Genomic DNA, 22452 nt, shown 5'->3' on the forward strand with positions numbered 1-22452 from the left:
TTGTGATTTGCATCGAACCGTTGTTCAGCTCAGAATGCAAATTAATTACTTTCCTGCCGCATGCTTCCTCCTCGATTTTTCTCTCGTTTCCTCCTTTGCCTGTTTGTGAGTCTATCGACTGTCTTCGCGCATGAGGAGTCAGAGATCATCCGCCTGAAACATTAAGCGTGGGATTTTTTATCCAGAAACATCGTTTCCGTGGATTTGTTTTCGTTGTATTGTGTATGGCTTTAAGCTTAGTGTAAGAGAATTGCATTTAGTGATTTAGGTTTGAAGAAAATCAGTGTTCTTGGAATGGGCTTATTCCTACAAAAAAAGAAAGGTAACTTTTTATCATATAATTATAATTATAATTATAATTATTGGAATGACCTGATCGGCGAAAAAGCGCCTCACTTCAAATGTTTGACAAACCTTAATTTTGGTATAATTGTAAATTCATCCAAGTTGTTTCAGCAGCAAATACGAACTGAATGTTTGAATGAAGATCTTACTGCATACGAGTTATGGAGTCCTAATAATCAATGGGCGAAGGTTTTTTTTTTTATTTTTTTTTTTTTTAATTTATTAAATTTATAGATGACTCCAGTAATGTATTAATCCTAATTGTTTTAACTTATGCTATTTACAATAATTTGATGGGTGGGCCGGAGGACCGACCCTAGCTGTATTTACATAATATACAGGTACTGCACATTATAATTAGATTACAGATAGGTTTTTATTAAAGGAAAAAGATGAAAGAATTGTGTTGAAATGAATATTGATGTTCCGAGATGGAAAGAGTTCCAGGTCTCTTCTCAAATTATTTAGAGTTGCTTCAAGCTAAACTTTTGGATTTGATCCTATTTTAATGATTATTAAAAGATACGCAGAATAAAATTTGTCAAGACACACAAAGATTTCTCAAATTTCGAAAATCCTACTTCCTCCTCGCTTTTTGATTTTCATTGCAGATGTCTAAAAAAATTGAAGATTCTCAGACTGTTCTGGAGGAAAAAAGTCTGTTAGTGCCTTCACCTGAGGGGCTGAAGGAGGACGTTAATTATTTAAAGGAGTGGATAGCACAGGAACCTGATTTGCCAAATATTAGCGATGAGGAGTGGTTGACGACATTCTTGTGCAACAACAAATTTAGTCTGGAGAGGACAAAACGGAAACTGGTCAACTATTACGTTTACAGAAGCAAATATCCAAATGTGTTGATGCGCAGCCGGGATCCCTCGTCGATGGAGGCTCTTCAAACTATGAAGGCTTTCCGTTTGGGCTCTCTACAAAGGTCTTCTAATTTTTGCAATCCACCGGAAAATAAGTTTAAACTAATTTACATAAAATTCAAATTTCTCATGTTTATGTTGCGTCCGAGACATTCCTCGTTGGAAAAAACGGGGAGTAAACTGATCATTCACGTTTGGTGACAAAATTCCCTAAATTCAGGTTTAAAAAAATGACTTACCTAGGGTATACATGAGTTAGGTTTTTGAATTACAACTGTAGAGGAAATAAACATGATACAAAGAAAGAGAAGAGGGTCTGGAATTTAAGCAACTTCATATTAAGCCTTCAATCTTCGAAGTAGGCCAGAGAACACACACCGTGTAATTTTTTTTATTTTTTTTTTATTTATTTTTTTTTTTTTTTTTTTTTTTTTTTTTTTGAGAAAAAATAATTATATTAACAGGATTATTTGAGCCAAGAAGCAAGAAGATGATATGTTGCCTAAGATTGTTCTGGATTGGGTCCCCTCTGGCAGAAAACGTTGATGACACCCTGCCAAATCGTGGATTGGGGGAATAAGGCAGGAAATAAGGAGATGCGATACGCCGGAGGAGCTCTGGCAAGATCGCTGTCAGTGGCGGTTCGGTGTCGCGCAGCGCACAGAAGTACGATAGGAGCGACTTATTAGTAGTAGGAGCATGATCCATATTCTCTTGAAAATTTGCAGAAAATAGTAAAAAAAAACCATTGCCAGTTTCTGACGGTGGAAACTCTAAGAAGTTTACAGCTCTGCCTTACTTCCATTTAAAACGAGTAGAAATGATCGATTTTTGGTGAAGCAGACTGCTTTTACAAAATATAGATTGTTTCATATCCGCACTTAAATGGACGAAATCTAGTGTAACCATCTTGCAAGAATCTGACCTTTAAAATCTTCCTAATTTGATCGAACGACGAATATTTTCAGATTAACGAAAGATGGGTGCAAACTAATTTATTCCTCGTGGAGTCCTGAATTCGATAATTTTAGCGCAAATGAAGTTTTGAAGAGAGTCTTCATGGCCGCGGATGTGATGACGTTGGAGAGGATCCGATTGGCAAAAACCATCGTCGTTGCAGATTGTGGGGCTCTCACCTACCGACATTACTTGAGACTAACACCGATTCTGACACAGTTTGGGGATATCATGATCAACGGGTAGGTCCACGATGGTCATTATATTAAGTTGACTTCACTGCTTTTAATCGATTCCTGTTGGAGTGTTGAAGCATAGAATCTAATAGGAAACTAATCAATTCAACCAAGTCTTGGTTGGAGCTAAAACCAGCCTGGAAATCGTTTGAAGCTTCATCCCTCATCTCAAATTTAAGACAATTGAAAATTATTTGGTTGATTTTATAAAAAATGTCAGGGAAAAAATTTCTGAGAGAAGGAAATTTATCATACTTTATTTTTTTAAAAGCAAATTTATTTTTACATGCAGCTGTAAATGTATGAATATGCTGACCACTGAGCTAAATTTCTCACTTTTCCTCTTTTATGACAGGCACACGGAAAGAATAAAAGCTATTTATTTCATTAATGCCGCACGGTGGATTTGTGAGTTGCTTGAGGTTTTAAAACACTGCGTCCCAGCCACTCTGAGTAGTCGCATGCACATATTTTCGTCTCCAAACGAGAAATTTCGACAGGAGTTCCATGAACACGATCTTTCTATTGATTATGGAGGCAAAGCATCTAGTTTGGACGAACTAACCGGTAAGAGTTAAAAATTTTAAGGGTTATAGCGGATATAAGGAGGGAATTGGGCGTATCTATGCTAGAAGGAACTATGTCTCACGCAAACTCTATGCATATAGTTCCTTTTGGCATAAATACGTCCAATTGACGATACGATGCATTTCGCTCGTTTTAAAATGTTTGGAATATTTGATGAATACGATCAAAAACAATCTTCGACGACTTAAAATCAAAGCAATTTGGTTAAAATTCGCCAATAGAATTTTTCTTCCAATTATTAAAATGATATTTGTCGCAAGGGAGTGAATTTTTCTTACTTTAAGTTTAAAGATAAGCTCAATTTGAGGTTAATCGCATCTGAAAATGTGAGGTCTCCAAGGAATGTTTTTAAGTTTTGAAAAATGAAGGACGGATTCGTGCTGTTTTGATCCTTGCTTATTCACCGTTATGAATGCTGTTAGCGTTAAATCCTAACTTCTTAGAAAAGCAACTTTGGACATTTTTAGAGGATAGAACTCATGCAGAGGGAGCTAATTTTAGAAACAATGTAAGAGGTATCATTTGCATTTGTCTACCTTGTAACAATGTAAAAAAAAAATAAAAACAAATTAATTATACTTTTCTCAGCATCTGCATTTGGGCAGTGATACCTCTTAATGAAATCCTTCCATCATATCCGTCTATAATGACGGAAATGTGGAGGCAGATAATTAAGTATACAATGTAAGAGAGTAGGAGTATTTTCCCCGTTTTACGATGTCGCGGCAGTGCTGAAGTGAGGACTTAACTCAACTTTCAGTGAGCCCGGGAAAACACCAAGTTAAACGGACGATACGGCTCATTTTACAGAAGAGTTATGCATTCACATCAGCGCGCGCAGCGACAATCTACCAGGATGAAAGCCGATGTTATCAAGCTTCAACACCAAAGAATTCACATAATTGAATGCGGCACGCCTAGTAGCATGGGTGGCAAGGAATAATTATGGTCTTGCGAAAACTCCTCACCTATCTTAGATTATCGGCTATGTAGGCAGTTCGTAAGCTCCGTAAATAATCAGGCAATTTGAAGCGGGATCAACCTAACTGCATTTCACGCTACTTAATTGCCTTGAATGTTTGATTTTCGTAGCCGAACGCCAAGCAATGTAATGCCTTTAACGCTCTATGGCATGAATTAATTTTATATCTTAAATTCTGGGGGACACTGATCCATTTTGTTGCTCGCATAAAAAACGCAGAGTATTACATTTTTTATGAAAAATTTAAATATTAGGGAGTCAGTTATTCAAAAAAAGAAAAACAAATGAAAATTTGCAAAATCATGCCACAGAGCACAGCGGAAAGATTTAATTTGCAAAAACTCCAAAAATACGTTGTTACGAATTCATAACGCTATGCCATAGAGGGTTAAATCGTTTGTAAATTTCTCCAAGATTATAATGAACACTGGAACACAACACTAGAGCGAAATCAAAAATCATACCCACAAAAATTTATTGAAACTTACATTTAAACTAAATCAAAATTAGCAAATATTAATGATGAATGAATAAATTAATATTTTCATAGATTGTCAAGAAAACGCCGCACTACCCGATCCGTCTCCTCCCTCTCATGTCATTAAACTTGCGTGATTTTATTTTGTAAAAAAATAAAGCATTATCGAAAATCATGGAGAAATTATAATGCAAACATGCTAATCATGGTTCAAATCGTCCTGTCATACTCATGTTCAGCTTCAATTGTGATTTTACAGTAGGTCTGTCTTGATAATGTGTTGATTTTAATTTTTTTTTTTTTTTTTTTTTTTTTTGTCTTTTAGAGCATATGCAGAGATTGTTGGAAAAGCATAGACGATGGTTTCTCGAACAGGAAAACGTTTGTTCAAATGATATCATGAGAAGTTCAAGAGAAAATATGGATGATATGAAAGGATCTTTCCGACAGCTAAATATAGATTGAACGTATGAATTGATTCACCAATTGAATGACAAACTACATTCCATTTGATATGTTTTGTATAAGCAATGACATCTTGAAAACCCGTATAGATTGTTGTAACCGCCTCATTTGTTTTATAACAAAAATCTTTTAAATTCTAATTTGGATTTCGAGTCTAAACGTGGTTTATTTGGATCAATCCTAGCTGTTTGAGATATCGAATAAAGATTTTTACATTTTGATGTTGGTGCATATCCAATGTTTCTCTTCGTTATTTATTTTTTATCATCATAATTTATTTTATTCGTCGTGTCCAGTTGTCTTTTTTTCTAAAATATGGCAATCTATACTATAAGCTCCGAGACCTCCTAAATTTGCGTATCTGGTAACGCTTGGTTCCAACGTTCTACAGGGCCGACTTTCATGATTTTTGCGGTTATCGACAGGCAATTGTCTCTAGATGAGCCTGCTTTATTCGGATTTTGAAAATGTGACCCAGGTTTTTTTTATATTACATGGTAAAGTTGCAAATTTGCCCATTTGAACAATGTAAATTTTTATCTTTTGTCATAGTTCGTTTGAGCGTTCTACGGGGCCAAATTCCATGATTTTTGCGGTTATCGACAGGTGATAGTCCATAAATGAGCCCGCTGTAATCAGAATTTGAAAATAGGACCTAGGTTTTTTTTATATAAGAGGATACCAGAAAGCTTAGAAAGAGGGGCAAAATTGGAAATTTAGCGGAAAATTGAAGTAAGCAGGAAATGTTGAATCTTGGTCCGTTGGTGGGGTAAGTGAATCGATGGTATGCTCCTTTGCTACAAACTATGCAAAAGCGACGAAACGCTCCATTTCGTTTCAGTCTTGGCGTGATGTTTGAAATAAATGCAGATTTTTTTCATTCGATTCTTATTGATCCAATTGCTGCCGGCCAGAGGGAGATCGGATAAATGAGAGTCGGGCATGAAAATATTTTCATTTTTTTTGGTCGTTCTTTTGTCGACGCGGGCCTAAGAGAACGCGAAGCGTCCTCTGGGGGTTGGGCTGCGTAGCGGCCAGGGGGCATAGCCCCCTAGCATTATATTTTGAAACGCATGTTCAAAATTGGACCGTATTTTGCAATCAGGAATTACAATTTCAAGCTCATCCGTAAAAACACTTATGCATACTTAGAGAAAATAGAGGCCTATATGTTGTTCCTAAACTATGCCACAGATAGTAGTTACCCACCAATTGCAAAATATGCAGTCCAATAATCTCTCATAATGACGTGTATGCAACCCCCTTAACACTGTGGGGTTTAAATGGTGACGCTCCTACTACGAAATAAGGAGGATTAAGAAATAAGTAAGACATCGTCTTACTTCAAAGTTATATGTGTTGTGTATTATGGAAAAGTTTTAAGACCCGCTATAATGGCATCGACTGCTTCTAAATTAAAAATTGAAGTGATTGCATAAGCTCTGTTAGACATCAATTCATATTAAAGGTCTCGTGAAATTAAAATTAAAAGGGAAAAAATCATTCTTCAGGGGTTTACAAATTTTGGAAGTAAATCGGCTAATTTCGGACAATTTTGAATGCGTCTTTATTCTAAAGGTAAAATTTGAAACTAAATCTCAAAATGGATATCAGAGCCAAAAAGAGTATGTTTTAATCTCCTGATTCAGAATTGGCGAGGTCCGGACTTTACATTTGATCAATTTTTTGTTTAACTCTAGACACTTTGACTTTTTTTCAAGCTTCCATCTACTATATATCAATATTCCTTCATAGCAACGGTGCTCTGTGGTTCCACCTGTTTAGGGAAATAGGTTACTGCCGTGGCCTCTAGAAATTTTTTCCTGAGGTATAGTCATTTTAAATTAATCACACCAAAAAATAATTATATAACTACATTAACAACATGGGGTTTGACATTAGTAATACGCAAATATCTCCTAACTCTATATGTTTCACAGGAAACCGAAGTAAGGGCACGCGTATTCTGGATGCAGTCGACAGAAAATCCCAATCGGCACTCCTTACCACCTTCTTCAGCTCTCTCTTGTTTATTTATGGATCGAAAGCTTATTCCTTTGATATTTTCATCCCTTCAAATATTCTGTTTCCTTTCTCGATTTAGTTCTGTCCCGATTTATTTCTATCGCAGACTTCAGTCGATCGCAATCTTGAGAAAATCATCTCGTCTTTTTCAAGCTTTTTGATCTTTTCGGCACTCGGTCGAATAAAGAGTGCACCATTACAGAGTATTTGCTGTACACTCTTTCAGACATGTGCCCAACCAGGCGTCGATCGATATCTCGATTGGTAGTATCGAATCATTCACAATAATCATAACATTTATGGAGGCCAACAATAAATTAATAGCAAATATATAAACCCTGCTACGGGTCGATCATGGTCGATAAATCAGCAATGCTTTTTATCGATCAAAGCCATTCGGTATCGATTCAGCAATCAAGCCACCGGTTAACGTCGTAAAGCGCTATTTAGATCGTGCGACTATTTCAATTTTTCTCCTCTGTTTTAACAGGAATGCAATAGTCAGAGGGTTACAATCATTGTCATGAAAATACAATTGAATGGCTCTTCAGAAAAATCTGCCTATTCCATTTCTTCCTATTTAGGGCTCGGAAAAATGCAAGCACGCGCGGCTGTTTTTACCACCGCAGTACGCGTTTTTTTATGATTCTATAAAATTTTGGATTCGACGTGCTTTGCAACTTGACAAAACATGAATGAATGGATGAGCAATGATTCTACATAAAAAATTAGACATACAATTGAAACGGATTTAAAGGTGTAAAAAATGCGAGTCGCAAGGATCTTATCATATCTATACCGCATTTAAAGGACGTTCAAAGACTACTAAGAAAATAAAATAAAATAAGTTTAATCTAATTCCTAATCTATAAATAATTCAGCAGAAATTAATTGTAAAAGAATAATCTATTATTTTCTTAATACCTAACACAATTGTTTAAACCCATGGAAGCTTGCAAAACACTTTTGAGCTATAACTATCATAATAAACAATCTTTATATAGAAAAATGTAATATATAGTATACTATTGTGCAATGGTACTATATGGAGAATCTATTTTCAGCGCCAATTTATTTTTTGCTAAATATTGATTATGTGGGTTTTATGAGAGAGAGCAGAAATTTAGGGGAAATATTCATACTGAAAAGCCGACGAAAAAATGCATCCTGGTCGTTTCACAGTGAGCAACACAATGGGCTATCTTATCAATACCTCATGTCCCTTCAAAGGTTTTTAATTATGTCTACATGAATTTCTCATGTCAATGTCATAAAGTGTCTACAGAGAAAATGAGCACAAACAAGCAGCGCAAAACATCGGTGCGATAAGTACACCTCAACATTAACGACATTCTCTGATTCATGAGTCTGAGTTTCAGTCCGTGTGTTCATTTTAAGCGGATTTGAAAAATCCAATCCAGCAAGCATTAAATCTCCAGCACAAGTGCATTCTCAGCGTGCAGCTCTCATTCGCCAAGATAAAGAGTAAACATGAAATCTTTGATCAAGCCTGTCTGGTAACTCTTTGCGGATGGCATGAGCATGAGTTTCGCCAATTTGCCTGATTAATTCCTATTTCTTTTCGTCGAATCACGTGCACTTATTCATGGATATCTTATAGGTTGGCAACATTGTAACTCTCACTTTCTGACGTGGGAGGATAATTCGTTAACGTTTCGTTCGTGATGCAACTTCTTCTTTGAAAGCCGATGATAAGATGATACTCCGATTTCATCGGTACTTCATTCAAAATAAGAAGATAAAATTAAAGATTAATTAAGAGGAAATTGAAAGGAGGGCGTCTTCACATGGAGTACAAACCATAGACCTACGATTTGTCTAAAAAGCGATGAACTAAATCAGTTTATCTGGAATCTCGGTAAGGAACAATACAGCTCATCTGTAAACTGAAGATTTTACAGAACGAAGAAAAAATTCACCAATTTTGTAATTTTCCTTCATGCATTGCAGAGCTCTAGGCGGTGTCACGGGCGGAATTGAAAAAAACTGAAAACATCGGTTTGTGTATTTCATACGGTAAAATGCAGCAAAGTCACTAACTCATTTTCTGCAGTTATGCGGAAGGTAACTCGATGTTTCTAACCCAAAATCTACAGTTAAGCGGTATTTTTCCTTAACCTTCGACCTCAATTCGTGTTATACGTATTTTATTTAGCCACCTAACCTGTAGACTTCCTTCTCCTCGCAAAGCAACCAAGACAATGAAAAGTTAAAAATACATCACAATCTACTGTCAAAAATGTCGTTGTTATGTGCCGAGGCCAACTTGAAGTGTTTTGAAGAAATTCATCCACGAAAAACGGACTTAACCGGATAAACGATCCGAAGCCGAAAGATGTAAGCTTGTAACGAGAAATGATGTCCCTTGAGCTATCGAAACAAGTCATGTGCAGCTGTCATCGCGGTTACTTTACGAGTGCACCACTTTAAGACAACCCTTAACGATCCCATCGCTGCTGTCAGTTCGCAGTAATCCGTAAGATTCTTTCTAAAAAGCTCGAGTTAAAAAAGTCTCTCTCAAAATGTTTGGCAACATTGATTCCCAGCCGGGTGCGTGAAACCTGGTTCCTCCGCACCGTGTAAATAAACAATCGAAAAAGCAGAGAGAGACGCATGCGCAGTGGTGCGCCTCCTTGTTGATCGGGAACATACACCAGAGTCGGGAGGGAGGGACGGGCCATTATTTGGGAGCGTGCCACGGTCCATTACAACCCAAGTATAGAGGAGCGACAGTTTCGAAAAAGTATATCACGCAGATCAAAGCAGCAGCACAGCTTGTGAGCCAAGGATATTCAAAACCAGCATTAAAACTTTAGCGCACATGGAAAAACATGAATTGCTAATTTAACACATAAATTGTTAAAAAATATGTCCGACGTGTTTCCAATGTAATTTCACAATAGAGATTTTGCAGGTGTCCGATATTTTTTTGAATTTGTCTTTAAGTGGGAACTACTGCAAAGGGAACTGAACACGAGGATATCCCTGGTTCATGAATTGAACAATTATCGGAGTCGATGACAAAATGATCTAATCTGCTAAAATACGCGTGTTTAAATGGGAGATGCCGCCAAATGACGTCTTTAGGCGGTGAATTTTCTCACTTCTAAATATATTTTCATACTGTTTCCTATATCAGAAAAACATTTTAACAAATTCTATGATATCAGCTGTTTTAGCACTTTCACATGAAGCAATAAAAATGTTTATAAAAATTCTCCCTTGTGGAAAGCGGATTTAATCACGGGGGTGGTTAAATTAGCATTTTTATTTTTATTGTAAAATATACATTGAAACATGTTGGACACTTTTTTAACTACAAAATTGTTAAATCAGCGACGCTATTTTGTCCGTGCACGATACTATGCCACTAGATTCCTGGTTACACATAGTGCAATTTCTGATTTCAATTGTTTTTGTTTCAGATGTGTTTGGTTTACGGAACGTCAGACTCTCGGTGTCCCCACCGACAGTGAAACGAGGCGAGGGAGCAGCTCTTGACTGCATCTATGACCTTGAGCATGCTCCACTCTACTCCTTCAAATTGTACAGAGGATACCACGAATTTTACAGATTCTCCCCAAATCATGTGCCTGAAAACAAAGCATTTCCACTACCGGGAGTCACAGTAGACGTAAGTTTTAAATTCATAGTAATAAAACAGTGAGCAACAGAGTCACCCTAAGCAAGGGCATTTTGTGACTAAAAATTCCTGTAGAGGAAAATCGATAAAGGGTGTATGCCGTATATAGCGCACAAAGGTACATATGTAAAAAAGGGTTGCGTGAAGGCTCAAGTTCCCTCTCTCCGCAAGAAAAACATAGTATTTCTTAATAACTTTCCGTGAAAGGACCCCTGGACCCTCCTTAATCTGAGAGGGACAGCCCCTCCTCCCGCGGCATATCCTTAAACGAAATCCTGAACAAGAGGCTCGTTTGCCTCGTTGAGGCAAATTTTGCCTTCAATTCTTGACGTAGGCCAGAAAACATACCCCATGCAACAATAGTTATCCATCTGAGAATAATTAAACTTGTAATTTTAAATCTTTCCTCATAGTTCATTACACTGTCAAACATTTGAAAATTGGTTTCGTTCCTAACCCTAGTAAATACGTGTCCCACACAGTGCGAGTTTAAATCAACTGTAGGTCAAATTAATCGAAGTAAAATGAACTCGCATAGACTAATCTGTCGCAATGAAAAAAGTCCCTTCTCCTTTAGCGATATATTTTACCGTTTTATCAATTGTAAACAGACTAATACATAGTCTTTTTGTCCGTAAAAGGTCTGAAATCAAATTTTCAGAGAGTTTCATACTCTTTTTGACTGAAAAGGTTTTTTTTTCTTTCATTGAGACCCTGAATTTTAAAATGAAGTTAACATTTCTCAGTCAATCATTTATTATTTAGTTTCGCCGAGAGAAATTGTGACCTCATGGTAGATGACACAAAAGTTGCCACAGCTTAGAAAACGGAGTTGAGAAAGTAATTATTTACTCGAGTCTTAAATTTTTATTTGCGCAACGCAGCACTGTTGAGCGAAAGAGGTGGGAGGAAGATACGAGGAGCTGCGAAAGAGTTAAAACTCAAGGAACGAAGCGGTTGAGAGGGGAATCCTGTTTCGGAAACGAGGAATATATTTCTAACGCCGCCGCGCCGCGCCGCCGCGTATTTGACAGTATCGGTTGACAGGAGTAAGTAAGGTGGACGGTGGTGTAGGGGAGTAAGGAAGGGCAGAGGGGAGGGGCTAAAAAGGTTAAAGGTATCGGAAACAAAGCGGAAGTGGCGAAACAAAACAAGAAAAAGGCTCGAGGAAAGGGGACGATCAAAAGTTCATAAATTATTCAGGAGACTCGGCGCTGATATACAAGGGTGTAATCAATTTCAACCGGAGCTTTGGTGGTTATCGAAATTAAAGTTTTCCCTTGATTCGACAATTTCCCGAGATACGAAAAGACAAATACTTAGGCTCTGATAATCCTGCGGGACCATTAGATTCCGAGCCTTCGTCCGACTCACCAACGTACCGCTGCTGCCAACCCGCAGTTTTTCTCAGATTTTTGAAAGACCCACGCCCCCCCCTCCCCAAACTAGAAATGATTGGTAGATGAGAGTGCCTTTAAACTGATTCCTAAGTTGAATATAGAGGAAGTGATCAAATCCGGAACGATCTCCTCAACATTGAGACTAATAACTAGATGATATGATGACATAAACTGAACCTATGCTGCAATATTGTTTGATTCTTTCAAATGTAATTAATAATAATTTTACTTTTTTTCTCAGTTGGCGAGATCAAATGCGAGCAGAGCAGTGCTGCATGGTGTGGGTTTCCATTTTTCCGGTAACATCACCTGTGAAGTAACCACGGATGCACCAGATTTCGTCACCGTGGCTGTGTCTAAGGACGTTATGGTTGTCGGTAAGTTGCTCATGCATGACTGCTCATCCACGTTCACCTTTGAATGAAATCAAGTAATATAGAAATACAATTAGAGAAAAGAAAACATGGCAAGAACCATGAAAAACGCAGAAAAAGAAGGAGGATTTTACAGATTTGGCGTTTGAATGGAAGACTCATAGGTGTCTTAAATAGTACCGTTTGTTAGAACTCAGAATGGGATGGTTACTGATACATAGAAAAGATTGAAAGACAATACAAGTCGCTGGGAAAACAGGAACACTTGAAAAACCTAACCTCAGTGCTACTTAGGCACGTCATGAGCCATCTTATGAATAGGTCTGTCCGTTTTACATAATGCGATTCCCACTTTTAGCCCGTTACGTTGCACAGAGACGACCTATTAGGTAGCGAAAATGTTAAAGGAAAAACATTGTATGTACCTAAACTCTAAAGCCACTGTATTGCCTATTTCACCGCAGTTACTAATAATTATCCATAGGACTCTGACGTAAATTCACCCCAAAAGCCTAAAAGGACTACTTTTAAATCAAATCAATCTTAAAAGAGGCCATCTCGTTTTTGAACGGCCACAGTTAAGTTTCGAGACAGTTTAAGAGTGAAGAGGATGCGATATGAGAAGACAGAAAATGGACGTTTCCTTTTAAAAAATTGGCAAGAGGGCGGATCATTCATCCCTGAAGTTTCGATATTTTGCTCTTTCCGCCTAATGACAACAACGGATTCATTAAGAATAATTCCACCCAGCTCACATTCATAACGATTTCCATCGCATTTCATACAGCTCTCAACGCTTTTGAATGATTTCCCAACAGAGCTTCATCTCGTTTAGATCTTTTATCATGCCCATTTTTCCACAATTGCATGACTAGTCGTCATAGGCGGTGTTATGTAAGGAAAGACTGGTCCCCAAAGATTCTTTTTAATTCGTAGATATATGATGGATATTAGATAAGGACAATCATTAGGAGTTGAAAATAGTTTAACTGCCTGTCTGCAGAGGCGGACTGGCCCACCGGGAAATCGGGAAGCTCCCGGTGGGCCGTTCGAGGGAAAAAGAAAGAAAGAAAAAAAGGATAACAGAAATGAATGAAAAAAGAAGAAAAGAGGATACTGAGTGGTGGAAAGGGCCCTTCAGTACACTCCAATTTAGAGGAGACACCGTAGAGAATGTGAAAAAGCTGCACAAATTCTAAGAGGGACGGCGTCTCAAACTCAGATCGGCCATTCAAAAATTCTCCAGACGATGAAAGTTTTTGGTCGCGAAAATTAAAAGAGGACCGGCCACCGGCGGCCAAACACTGGAAAAAAAAAACACATTGGATCTAGAGTCCAGACTCTTGAAAACATCGACAAGAAAAAATACTCTTGATTCAATCAGATTTAAGCTTAAATCAAAAACCCAGCCTCTTAATTTGAGCGGATTTCCTTTTGATTTAAGCTTAAATCTGATTGAATCAAGAGTATTTTTTCTTGTCAATGTTTTTAAGAGTCTGGACTCTAGATCCAATGTGTTTTTACTCCAGTGAAGTCATAATCCTCCACGTAATTCTGAACGGCCTATCAAAAATGTTCAAGGACGCTCAGACATTTTGGACCATATTAGTTCATAAGTGAGCTGGAGGCACATATCATGATTTTTTTCATTTTTGACCAGCCCTCTAAAAAATTATGAGACACCAGAAAATTTGGGCCGTATCAGTTTAAAAGTGGGCCAAAGGCACAAATCATAATTTTTTTTGGAATCTAATGACCGGCCAACTTATTTTTAAGACGGCCAGAAATTTTGGGCAGTATCAGTTTAAAAGTGGGCCAGTGGCCCAAATCATGATTTCCTTCATGGATTCGACTGATCCTCCAAAACCTTTCATGGTGCTAAAAGGAGGTGAGGGTTGCGACCTTTGCAACATGACTGCGACCGAAATTACGAAATTATAATACATAAAAAAATTCCGGGTTTATTAGATGCAACAATTTGAATGTATTTTTTTTTTTTTTTTTTTTTTTTTTTTTTGGGGGGGGGAGGGGGAGGTTCAACAGCGAAATTTGTGTGCAGAAGTTTGAATAATCGCGTCAAACGCAGTGCGGGCGGCGCGGGGCTGGCGCACTCGGCAAAAAACGCATAGTAACGCCTTACAAGATCGCGTGATACTTCATGCATTGCGCGTACAGCATGGTGCGCGCAACGCATACCATAGCGCCTTACAAGTCTGCAGGATACTTGATGCATTGCGCGTATGGTTGTTGAAGAGAGGCATTTTGTTGGTGTTGAACCTACTCCGGTACACACAATTTCCAAACAGTGCAGTGCATACCGCGAGCTTGCAATTCTAGGATCACAGGATTGTAGAGATTTTGCGATCCTGTATGTTTCCCTGTGAAAAAATAATTTTACGAGTGGAGATTTTTCAAGTTGGAATGCTGGTACGTTCTACTGCACGGAAGACCCATAGGTCAGCTAACTTCCAGGGAGAGAAAGTAGACTTTTTTTTTTTTTTTTTTTTGATGTGGAAATGTGGAAAACTTTCCATATTAGTATCGTATTCACGCAAAAATGAACTCTGGCAACCTGACTAAACTTCAGCAATTTTTGAACCTAGGCACGCCTAAAGCTAATATCGAAAAATTATCGAGGGGGGGGGGGGGCGGCACTGCAATAGGCAGGTCTGTTGGCGATTGTCCGGGCCGCCTCGAGGAACCAATCCGCCTCTGCCTGTCTTACCAAAAATGACGCGTAAAACTTGCTTTTTTAAACAGATTTTACCTTGATGATTACCTCATAATAGCTCTGTGAATACGATTAAATGCAAATTAGCGTGAGAAATAAATAACAGTCCTAAAACTCTCTTCGCTATGCGGTTTATAGTTATTCTATAATTACTTTCGAAAGTTCAAGATGCGCGTTCTGATTTCCGAAAACTTTTCCACCGGTGATAACTTTATTCGGAGACCTTAGTAGAATTCGCTTACATCTAGGTTATGTGTCTTTGACTTATTTGTCTTTGGCTCTGGCGACGGTAGGTAGTTGTTACGCGTTTACGGTTTCCTTGGTAACCTTTGTTTGCTATCAGCTGATGTCGAGTAGTATGACTATAGGAAGCTCCAACCACGGCATTCTTCGAAAAAAGCGCGAAAACTTATAGATTTGAATTTTCAAATTTTAAGAAAAAAAAATTCTATTTAAGAAAGCTAAAGTTTTGTAATTAAATTTCAGGATCGATTTTCCGACTCAAAATATGACTTTTTTCTCCATACACATGTGCCCAAAAATGCTTCATAAGTGAGCTATGCGCTTCCAAAGTTGCAATTTTTTTCTTTCAAATTGATGTAACTCCTGGCTATGTTGTTTTAAGTAGCTGAAACTTTAAAAAGGGGGATATTTTTTATGGTAATGTTCATTTTTTGTGTTTTCGAGCCCGTACGTGTTCGGAAAATGGGCGAGCGTGCCCGGGTTTCAAATTGCAAAAACTTTTTTGGTCGATGTTATTTTGAAAAACGGATTATGGCACGTGAATGAGGGCAACAAATTAAGCGGAGAGGGAATTGCACAAAAATTTCCATGAATGCACTGTTTCGACGCAACGAAGTTTTGAAAACGTTTCAGATTTTCGAAGTTCCTTGCTGAGAAGGCAATTTATAGTGCAAAAAACAGTATTTGCACTAAAAATTGCCTAGTCAGCAAGGAGCTTCGAAAATCTGTGCGCTACCTTTCTTATGCGCTATGTTTCCTTAAAAGAAAGCATGGCGCATAGGAAAGGTAGCGAAGAGCTCAATTATGAAGCGTTTTTGGGCATACATATATACGGAAAAAAGTCTTATTTTGAGCCAAAAAGTCAATCCTGAAAGTTAAGTTTGTTAACTTTCGGACACCGTGTATAATCACGCTTCCTCGTTTAAGAAACGACGATAGGTCCGTGGCGAAATTTCCATCGAGGCCTGCTCTCAGCTCGAAAGATCCACCGTAGCGAGAAAGTCAGAGAAGTTATCCTTCCTGCCCCCCCCCCCCCCCCCACTTCCGGATGCGGGGGAATCGAGTGAAGTTATGGAATTACGTGTTGTTCGACAGAGAATCCGCCCGGGTAATACATCGTCGATAAATTGAAGGCAGGAGTTGACGTGCAAGGAGGGGTGTTTATGAGGACGCTGCGAGAAAACAATGTATCGGAAGGAAAGGCGCCTCGACTTAGAAGATAAGGTGCTCCCAGGAGCGTCGCTCACCGTCGTCTCTAACCGTTGAACCTGGCCAAATCCTGAATGGACCGCGTTAAGCAGAAACGAACCAAGCCACATCAGCTATTGCCAAATTTCATTGAGCCTTTTAATTTTTTACACGAAGACGGTTAAGCGGATTTGTGTTCAAATTTTAGTGAATTTTCTGCACGGTACAAGGTAAATTCCTTTAAATTTTCAAAGAGACCCGCACAAACGTTCTCTTGTAAAACATTGAACTGTCCAGTTAAATTTGGCATTAGCTGATGTGGCTTGGTTCCTTTCTGCTAGACGTAGACCAAATCTCAAAAATAATTTGTCGAAAAACTTATATTCGGAATTCATATGCACCATCTTTTACAGTTAAAGCCATCGATTGAGTTGAATGGCGCTAGTTTTTTTGCGGAGAGACAGGAATGTTACCCATTTCACCGCGATTAAACCGTTAGGAATTTTATAGTGATATGCGGGGTGCGTGCATCTCCCGCCAGAGCCTCTGTTAGTCCTACATTATCGGGGTGATACGAGTGCGGAGCAGTATCTACTTATTTCGGAGTGAACTCCGCTCCAACGGAACAGATTTCACTGCATATCATTCTAGATTTTGCGGCGGGGGAGAGAAGGGGGCGTATATGCTCCGGAGTTAATTGTCCAGAGCACTTCACTCCAAGATTTCTAACGCTGCATTTTCATCTATTTTGAAGCGCTAACTTTTTACCTTCATGAGTGCACTTGCACGATGTGATGGGGCGAGGAATACTCGCTAGCAATTTGGTTTGGTTTTGGTAATGGTCAAATTTTCATGCGAAACGCTACTGTGTGCGGCGGGACGCAAAATTCATAACTTCACCCCCCTCCCCTCTTCCCCTTCCCCTTCCCCTTCCCAGGATCTGGAAGCCGGGAGGAAGAATATGAATACCGGCTGCCGACCCCGAATGATAAAAGATAGCCCGGGAACGTATTGAGGGGGTTTAAGGTCCTAATACGCTCCGCAAACTGACAAATTACCACCTTCTTTTGCGCCTGTCTTTCCCCGCGTGATCCTCTCGCAAAAATTTCAATTTCATTCCTTCCGGGTTCGTTTTTAAATTCGATGCAGATAAAATGTGCATGATTTGTTTCTGTCGCGCCGGTTGATGGAAAATGATATTATTTTGTGCCCGATGTGGAATTGGTTCTCTCACTCAATGCGACCGTATACGTGGCTCGTTGCTTTTGAGGCCTCTATACTCCCTCTTTTTTCAACAGTTTACATAGCAAGCTTACTGTTCGTAGGTTAATTTTCAGTATTGTTTCGAAAGGAACTGACAGAGAAAATGAAATTTCAGAGCTTCCGCGCTAACAATTTAAGAAAAAATCGGGTGAGGCATTAATATTAGGTTCGGGGGGTTTATCTCAATTTTTCGCCTTTTAATGATTAATGATTAATTTTTTGAGCATGTATTCGCCAAAGTATGACATATATGTGTCAGAATGGGTATTTTTTCATGCGATTTTTGCAGTTAGGTTCGAATTGCGAGAGCAATTGCTCAACGGTTTAGTCATCAGGCATCATCACGCAAACACCTGAGAGTTGACTTTCGAAAGTAACGTCTACAATTTACACAACATGAAAAAAACTGAGGAAGGAAAACATGTTGTCTCTGAAAACTGATGCACTTGTGTAGAGGGAGTACAGTACAGCCATCCAGGCCCGCCACATCCCATATCGGGCCCTGGTACCAGTTTTAAGGTCCGGGCCCCAAGCACGGAGGGGGGGGGGGGCAGGCCCGCCACATCCCATCTCGGGCCCTGGTACCAGTTTTAAGGTCCGGGCCCCAAGCACGGATGGGGGGGGGGGTGGTTCGAGGGGCATCCCCCGAGAAATTTTAGAATTTATACGACTAATCAGACGCATTTTGAAGCTTCCATAAAGAATTTTTCCATCAATTTCTGCGGAATAATTATGTTTTTTTTTCTACTTTCAGCACAAAATACTTGCAAATTGTTGCATTCAAAACATCTGGAAAATTTTTATTTTTTTTTTTTTTGGGGGGGGGGGGGGCATATGATACTATTATCAGTTCTATGAGGGTCAGGCCCCCCTGGACTCCCCCTTCGTTTGTCTATGGCAAGGGAGTTGAGCCATGAGCCATTGAAGTCGAGGATTCGTGGATAGTCGATTTCCTTTGACATTTTTGCAGTGTTGAATGCATAGCTGAAGTGCGCTCTAGCTAGAATTGTATTTACAAATGGGTGGTTTTTCTACGAGGATTAAAAATAAACGAGTGGCACGGAATATAACAAAAGAATATGAACTATGCAAAACGATAATCCGGGTATTTGAACTTGGCTGTTTTGAAAACGCCTTCAAACGCGGCGTGATACCTCACGCATTCCGGAGAGTTCAAATAGTTGTATCATTGCGCCGTATGAATGTGACGGAAGATTTAAATGGAAATAGCCTTCATGTGAGCCATCTCAGTCATTTTTAAACAAAAAACATTTTGCCGCTTTCGGATCGGACTAATTGTTTAAGGGTATTCCACTGAGCCTCAAACTGTAATAATAACAAAAAATCAAAAAGTATATTTGAACTGAGTTTAAATGTGATAAGTGATGTTTAGTTTTGAACTTTAAAAATTAGTTCTTGGTCAAAGTTTCATCCATGAAACTACACTCTTCTTGTGATCATCGTTCATTTCCTCCTCGAAAATAGCGGAGTTCCCCGGTTTGTAGATCGAGTGTGTTTACACACGGCCATAGTAGAAGGCCTGAAACCAAAGAAACAATCGAAAAGCAGCACAAACATGGTTAATAGTTCTGCAAGGAGTTTCTTTTCACGTAAATTTTACTAGTTTTTTAAGGGGTACATTTGAAAAGTATTTTTAACAATCGAGGCGTTGGGTGCAGAAAGGGCATTTCTCGGTTGCGGTCAGAATCTCCACTGCTAATTTATATTTTTGAGAGGAAACTATTGGGCATTCGCCCAAATTCTTGCTGAAATTTTTAGTTTTCAGCATTGTAAAATCATAAAGAAAATTCAGTAAAGGTTGTGTATAGTGGATGAAACGTTAACGGAGATGCAACCAAGAAATGCCCTTTTTGCGCCCACAGCGCTTCAATCTCTATGCCATCAGGGTATGTTTCAAGGATTTCTGAACAAATTGTTGGCACGTTTTTAGTAGCAGGTTGACTTTGAAATTGCTCTTCATGTAGATGATTTTCAAGGTTCTAAAAGAGCAACTCTTTTTGGATTTCAGAGCTGCCCGAGGACAGTCCACTGCTCATGACCGAAAGGAACAAGTACGAGCCGGGTGAGACACTGAGAGCGAATTGCAGTTCCCTTCCGTCGCGACCAGTAGCATCGCTCAGTTTCTTACTCAACAACGCACCTGTGAGTTTTACTCATCTAAATCAACTTAGTACTCCTAATGTCTATAATATACGTAGGGGTGATAGAGTGGAAGGCTTGAGGTGCGACCTTCGCCATCGTTTAATCAGAATCAGGACGGCACGGCCCTGTACAAATCGCACGCCTTTATGGTGCGACTCTTCATCATTATATTTCCCTAGTTATACTGGAGTGAAGGCCGCTCAAATGAAAAGTTCTCAGAGTGCTTTCAATTTGTTGGCTATGCAACATTTCTTTCTGGCACTCGTCAAGGTAGAGGACTTGTGGTTTTACTCAAAAATGATCATCTCGTCACTTTCCGGCAAAAGGATCACAAACGACTTGCGACATTTAAAAATTTCTGTCGCCATTTTATTTTTAACAGAGAAATTGTTGGTTGAATCGGTTTGAAAATTTCACTGAATTTCATCGGGAACACAGTGAAAATTCAGTGAAATTTTCGGACAGCTTCGTTGAACAATCTCTCTGTAAAAAAATGAAATGGCGGCGGCAATTTTTAAGCGTCGCATGGCACTTATGATACCTTGGCCGGAGGGTGAGGATCTCCAGTTGCGACCTTACAAGTTTTTCCTCCAATTTTAATGTTTTCGAGTAAATTATTTTTTTAATTTAGGTCTCGGCATGTTGCATTAATGTGAGGAATATTTGTGTGGTCAGGTGAATGCGACAATTTCGTCATCAGAGCAGGACGATGAGTGGCGGAGTCGGAGTCGAATTAGTTTGGAGCTGCCTCTAAGCTCTTGGCACTTCTCAGCGGGTGGACAACTGGACCTCAAGTGCACGGCCCTCGTTGGCGAGTTCTACTTGGACACGAGGACCGTCCAACTCGGGTCCCGCAGCTCCGGTCCTGTTCCCGAGAGAGGTAATTATTATTTCTCAACTAAACTCCCGTCCTTATCATCAACACCGTATCAACATTCGAATATTGTCAAATTTACACCGAAAAAACATTTGTTTCACAGGAGAGTTATGCATATTTTTCCTTGAAATTTTCACATATTTTTGGATTGAATTTCCAACAGAATTATCCAAAAGTTTGGTGAAAAATTATTCACAACTTTTTCTATAAATGTATACTTTATAAACGGAAATTTGGCAACGCCTGAAGGTTCATACGATGTTTTTCCTTAGAACGGCGGTGAATGACTTAACGCACAGTGAAACCGAAAGTTGTTCAGAAAAATAATTTATAAGTATGTTACACGTAGGAAACCTTGTAAAGTTTACAAATCCGAATTTAAAAAAAGTCCAGCTCGTAAACCAGATCATGGCCACATGAGTTTTTGTCCTCTGTATAAATTCTGATATCGGGTTTTCTCAAAAATACAATTTTAGGGCAATTGAAATCGCCGGAGAACTTCATGCCGAACTGAAGTCATAGCGGTTTGAAGTTTGCAATTCAGAAAAGGTAGCTACAAAAAAGCTACTTAGAATTAAGGAGCTTTGCAGGACTAGGCACATAAGTGCAGTTTTCGCTTTTTCGAGAAATGTGTGTCAGAAGATTCGAAATTACATGGTTTCTTTGTGGCGCAAAGAAAGTTCAAACTGACTTTTTGATGCTTATAAATTGGAATGAAGGAACGAATTTTTCACAGAATATGCATTAGACCAGTTTTACTTGAAATCATTAATATATTATTTTTTCAGAAATTGCACTTACCAATGCGCCTCGTCTTCCAAGCACCTCAATTCTAATTGATCGTGATTAGAGCATAACCTTTCTGTAAAGCAGTTTTTTTTTTCGCTTGATATTGGCAAAAAATGAACCAGACCGCTGGACGGGCTCATTAAAATATTTTATTACTTGTTTAATTCAATTTAATTTATCTTTCACTTTGAGCTATTACGTAAAATATTATAATTTTGCGCCTGATTATTTGTTTCAGTAGTCTTCGGCAGTAGTTCCAGTCATAATCCTGTCAATTTTATAATTCTAATAGTGACATACGCATCAACTTTCAATGCCGGAGTAATCAGCTAGCTTTAAAATATATGTATAATGTTTAACTATTACTGAAATGTGTCGTATTTTCTCATGAAATGTCAAGTAAAGCGTGAAACAAACGTACTTTACCCGGAATATCTCATATCAACAAATTAATTCCATTTTAAGTTTCGATCTTAGTGACCCATTTCAATTTCAAATGTGCTCAAAGATCTTTATCTCTCTGTTTAAACTCAATGAAGTGTGGCAAATGGGCATGTGTCTTCCGTGCACTGATCTACAACCAACCAACCAACCAACCAACCAACCACACGGAGTGAATTCGGAGCTCTCGATTCTTTCTGATTCCAAAGAACCTCTCCTCTCCGACCCTTCAGGCCGTCAATTAATTGAAACCTTTCTCTTAGGAAAAAGGTACAATTAAAAGGGAGGACACATTTCAATCATTTGTGAATGGCCTTCGGTGACCGTAAATTGCTTAATTTCTTATTTTGAGTCAAAAGTTCAAAGCTTAA

At 38.7% G+C, this 22452-nt stretch overlaps 1 protein-coding gene across 3 annotated transcripts; it reads left to right on the top strand.

The window, feature by feature from the left end:
• The first annotated feature begins 2 nt into the window (after positions 1-2).
• LOC109031259 (uncharacterized) lies at positions 3-22005 on the top strand. Of its 3 annotated transcripts, none has more exons than XM_072299112.1 (9): positions 3-322; positions 957-1279; positions 2186-2416; positions 2766-2977; positions 10395-10603; positions 12254-12389; positions 19841-19974; positions 20650-20854; positions 21879-22005. In XM_072299112.1, exons 2-9 carry the CDS (start codon positions 957-959, stop codon positions 21971-21973), a joined length of 1545 nt encoding a protein of 514 aa, XP_072155213.1. In that variant the 5' UTR covers positions 3-322; the 3' UTR covers positions 21974-22005. The 3 variants fall into 3 exon arrangements, with proteins under 3 accessions (XP_072155213.1, XP_072155214.1, XP_072155215.1); XM_072299113.1 differs by having other exon boundaries at positions 6-322; positions 21882-22005; XM_072299114.1 differs by lacking the exon at positions 21879-22005 and having other exon boundaries at positions 6-322; positions 20606-20745.
• The last annotated feature ends 447 nt before the right edge of the window (positions 22006-22452 follow it).

This window comes from Bemisia tabaci, chromosome 4, assembly GCF_918797505.1.
Source record: "Bemisia tabaci chromosome 4, PGI_BMITA_v3".
NCBI classification, from domain to species: Eukaryota; Metazoa; Arthropoda; class Insecta; order Hemiptera; family Aleyrodidae; genus Bemisia; species Bemisia tabaci.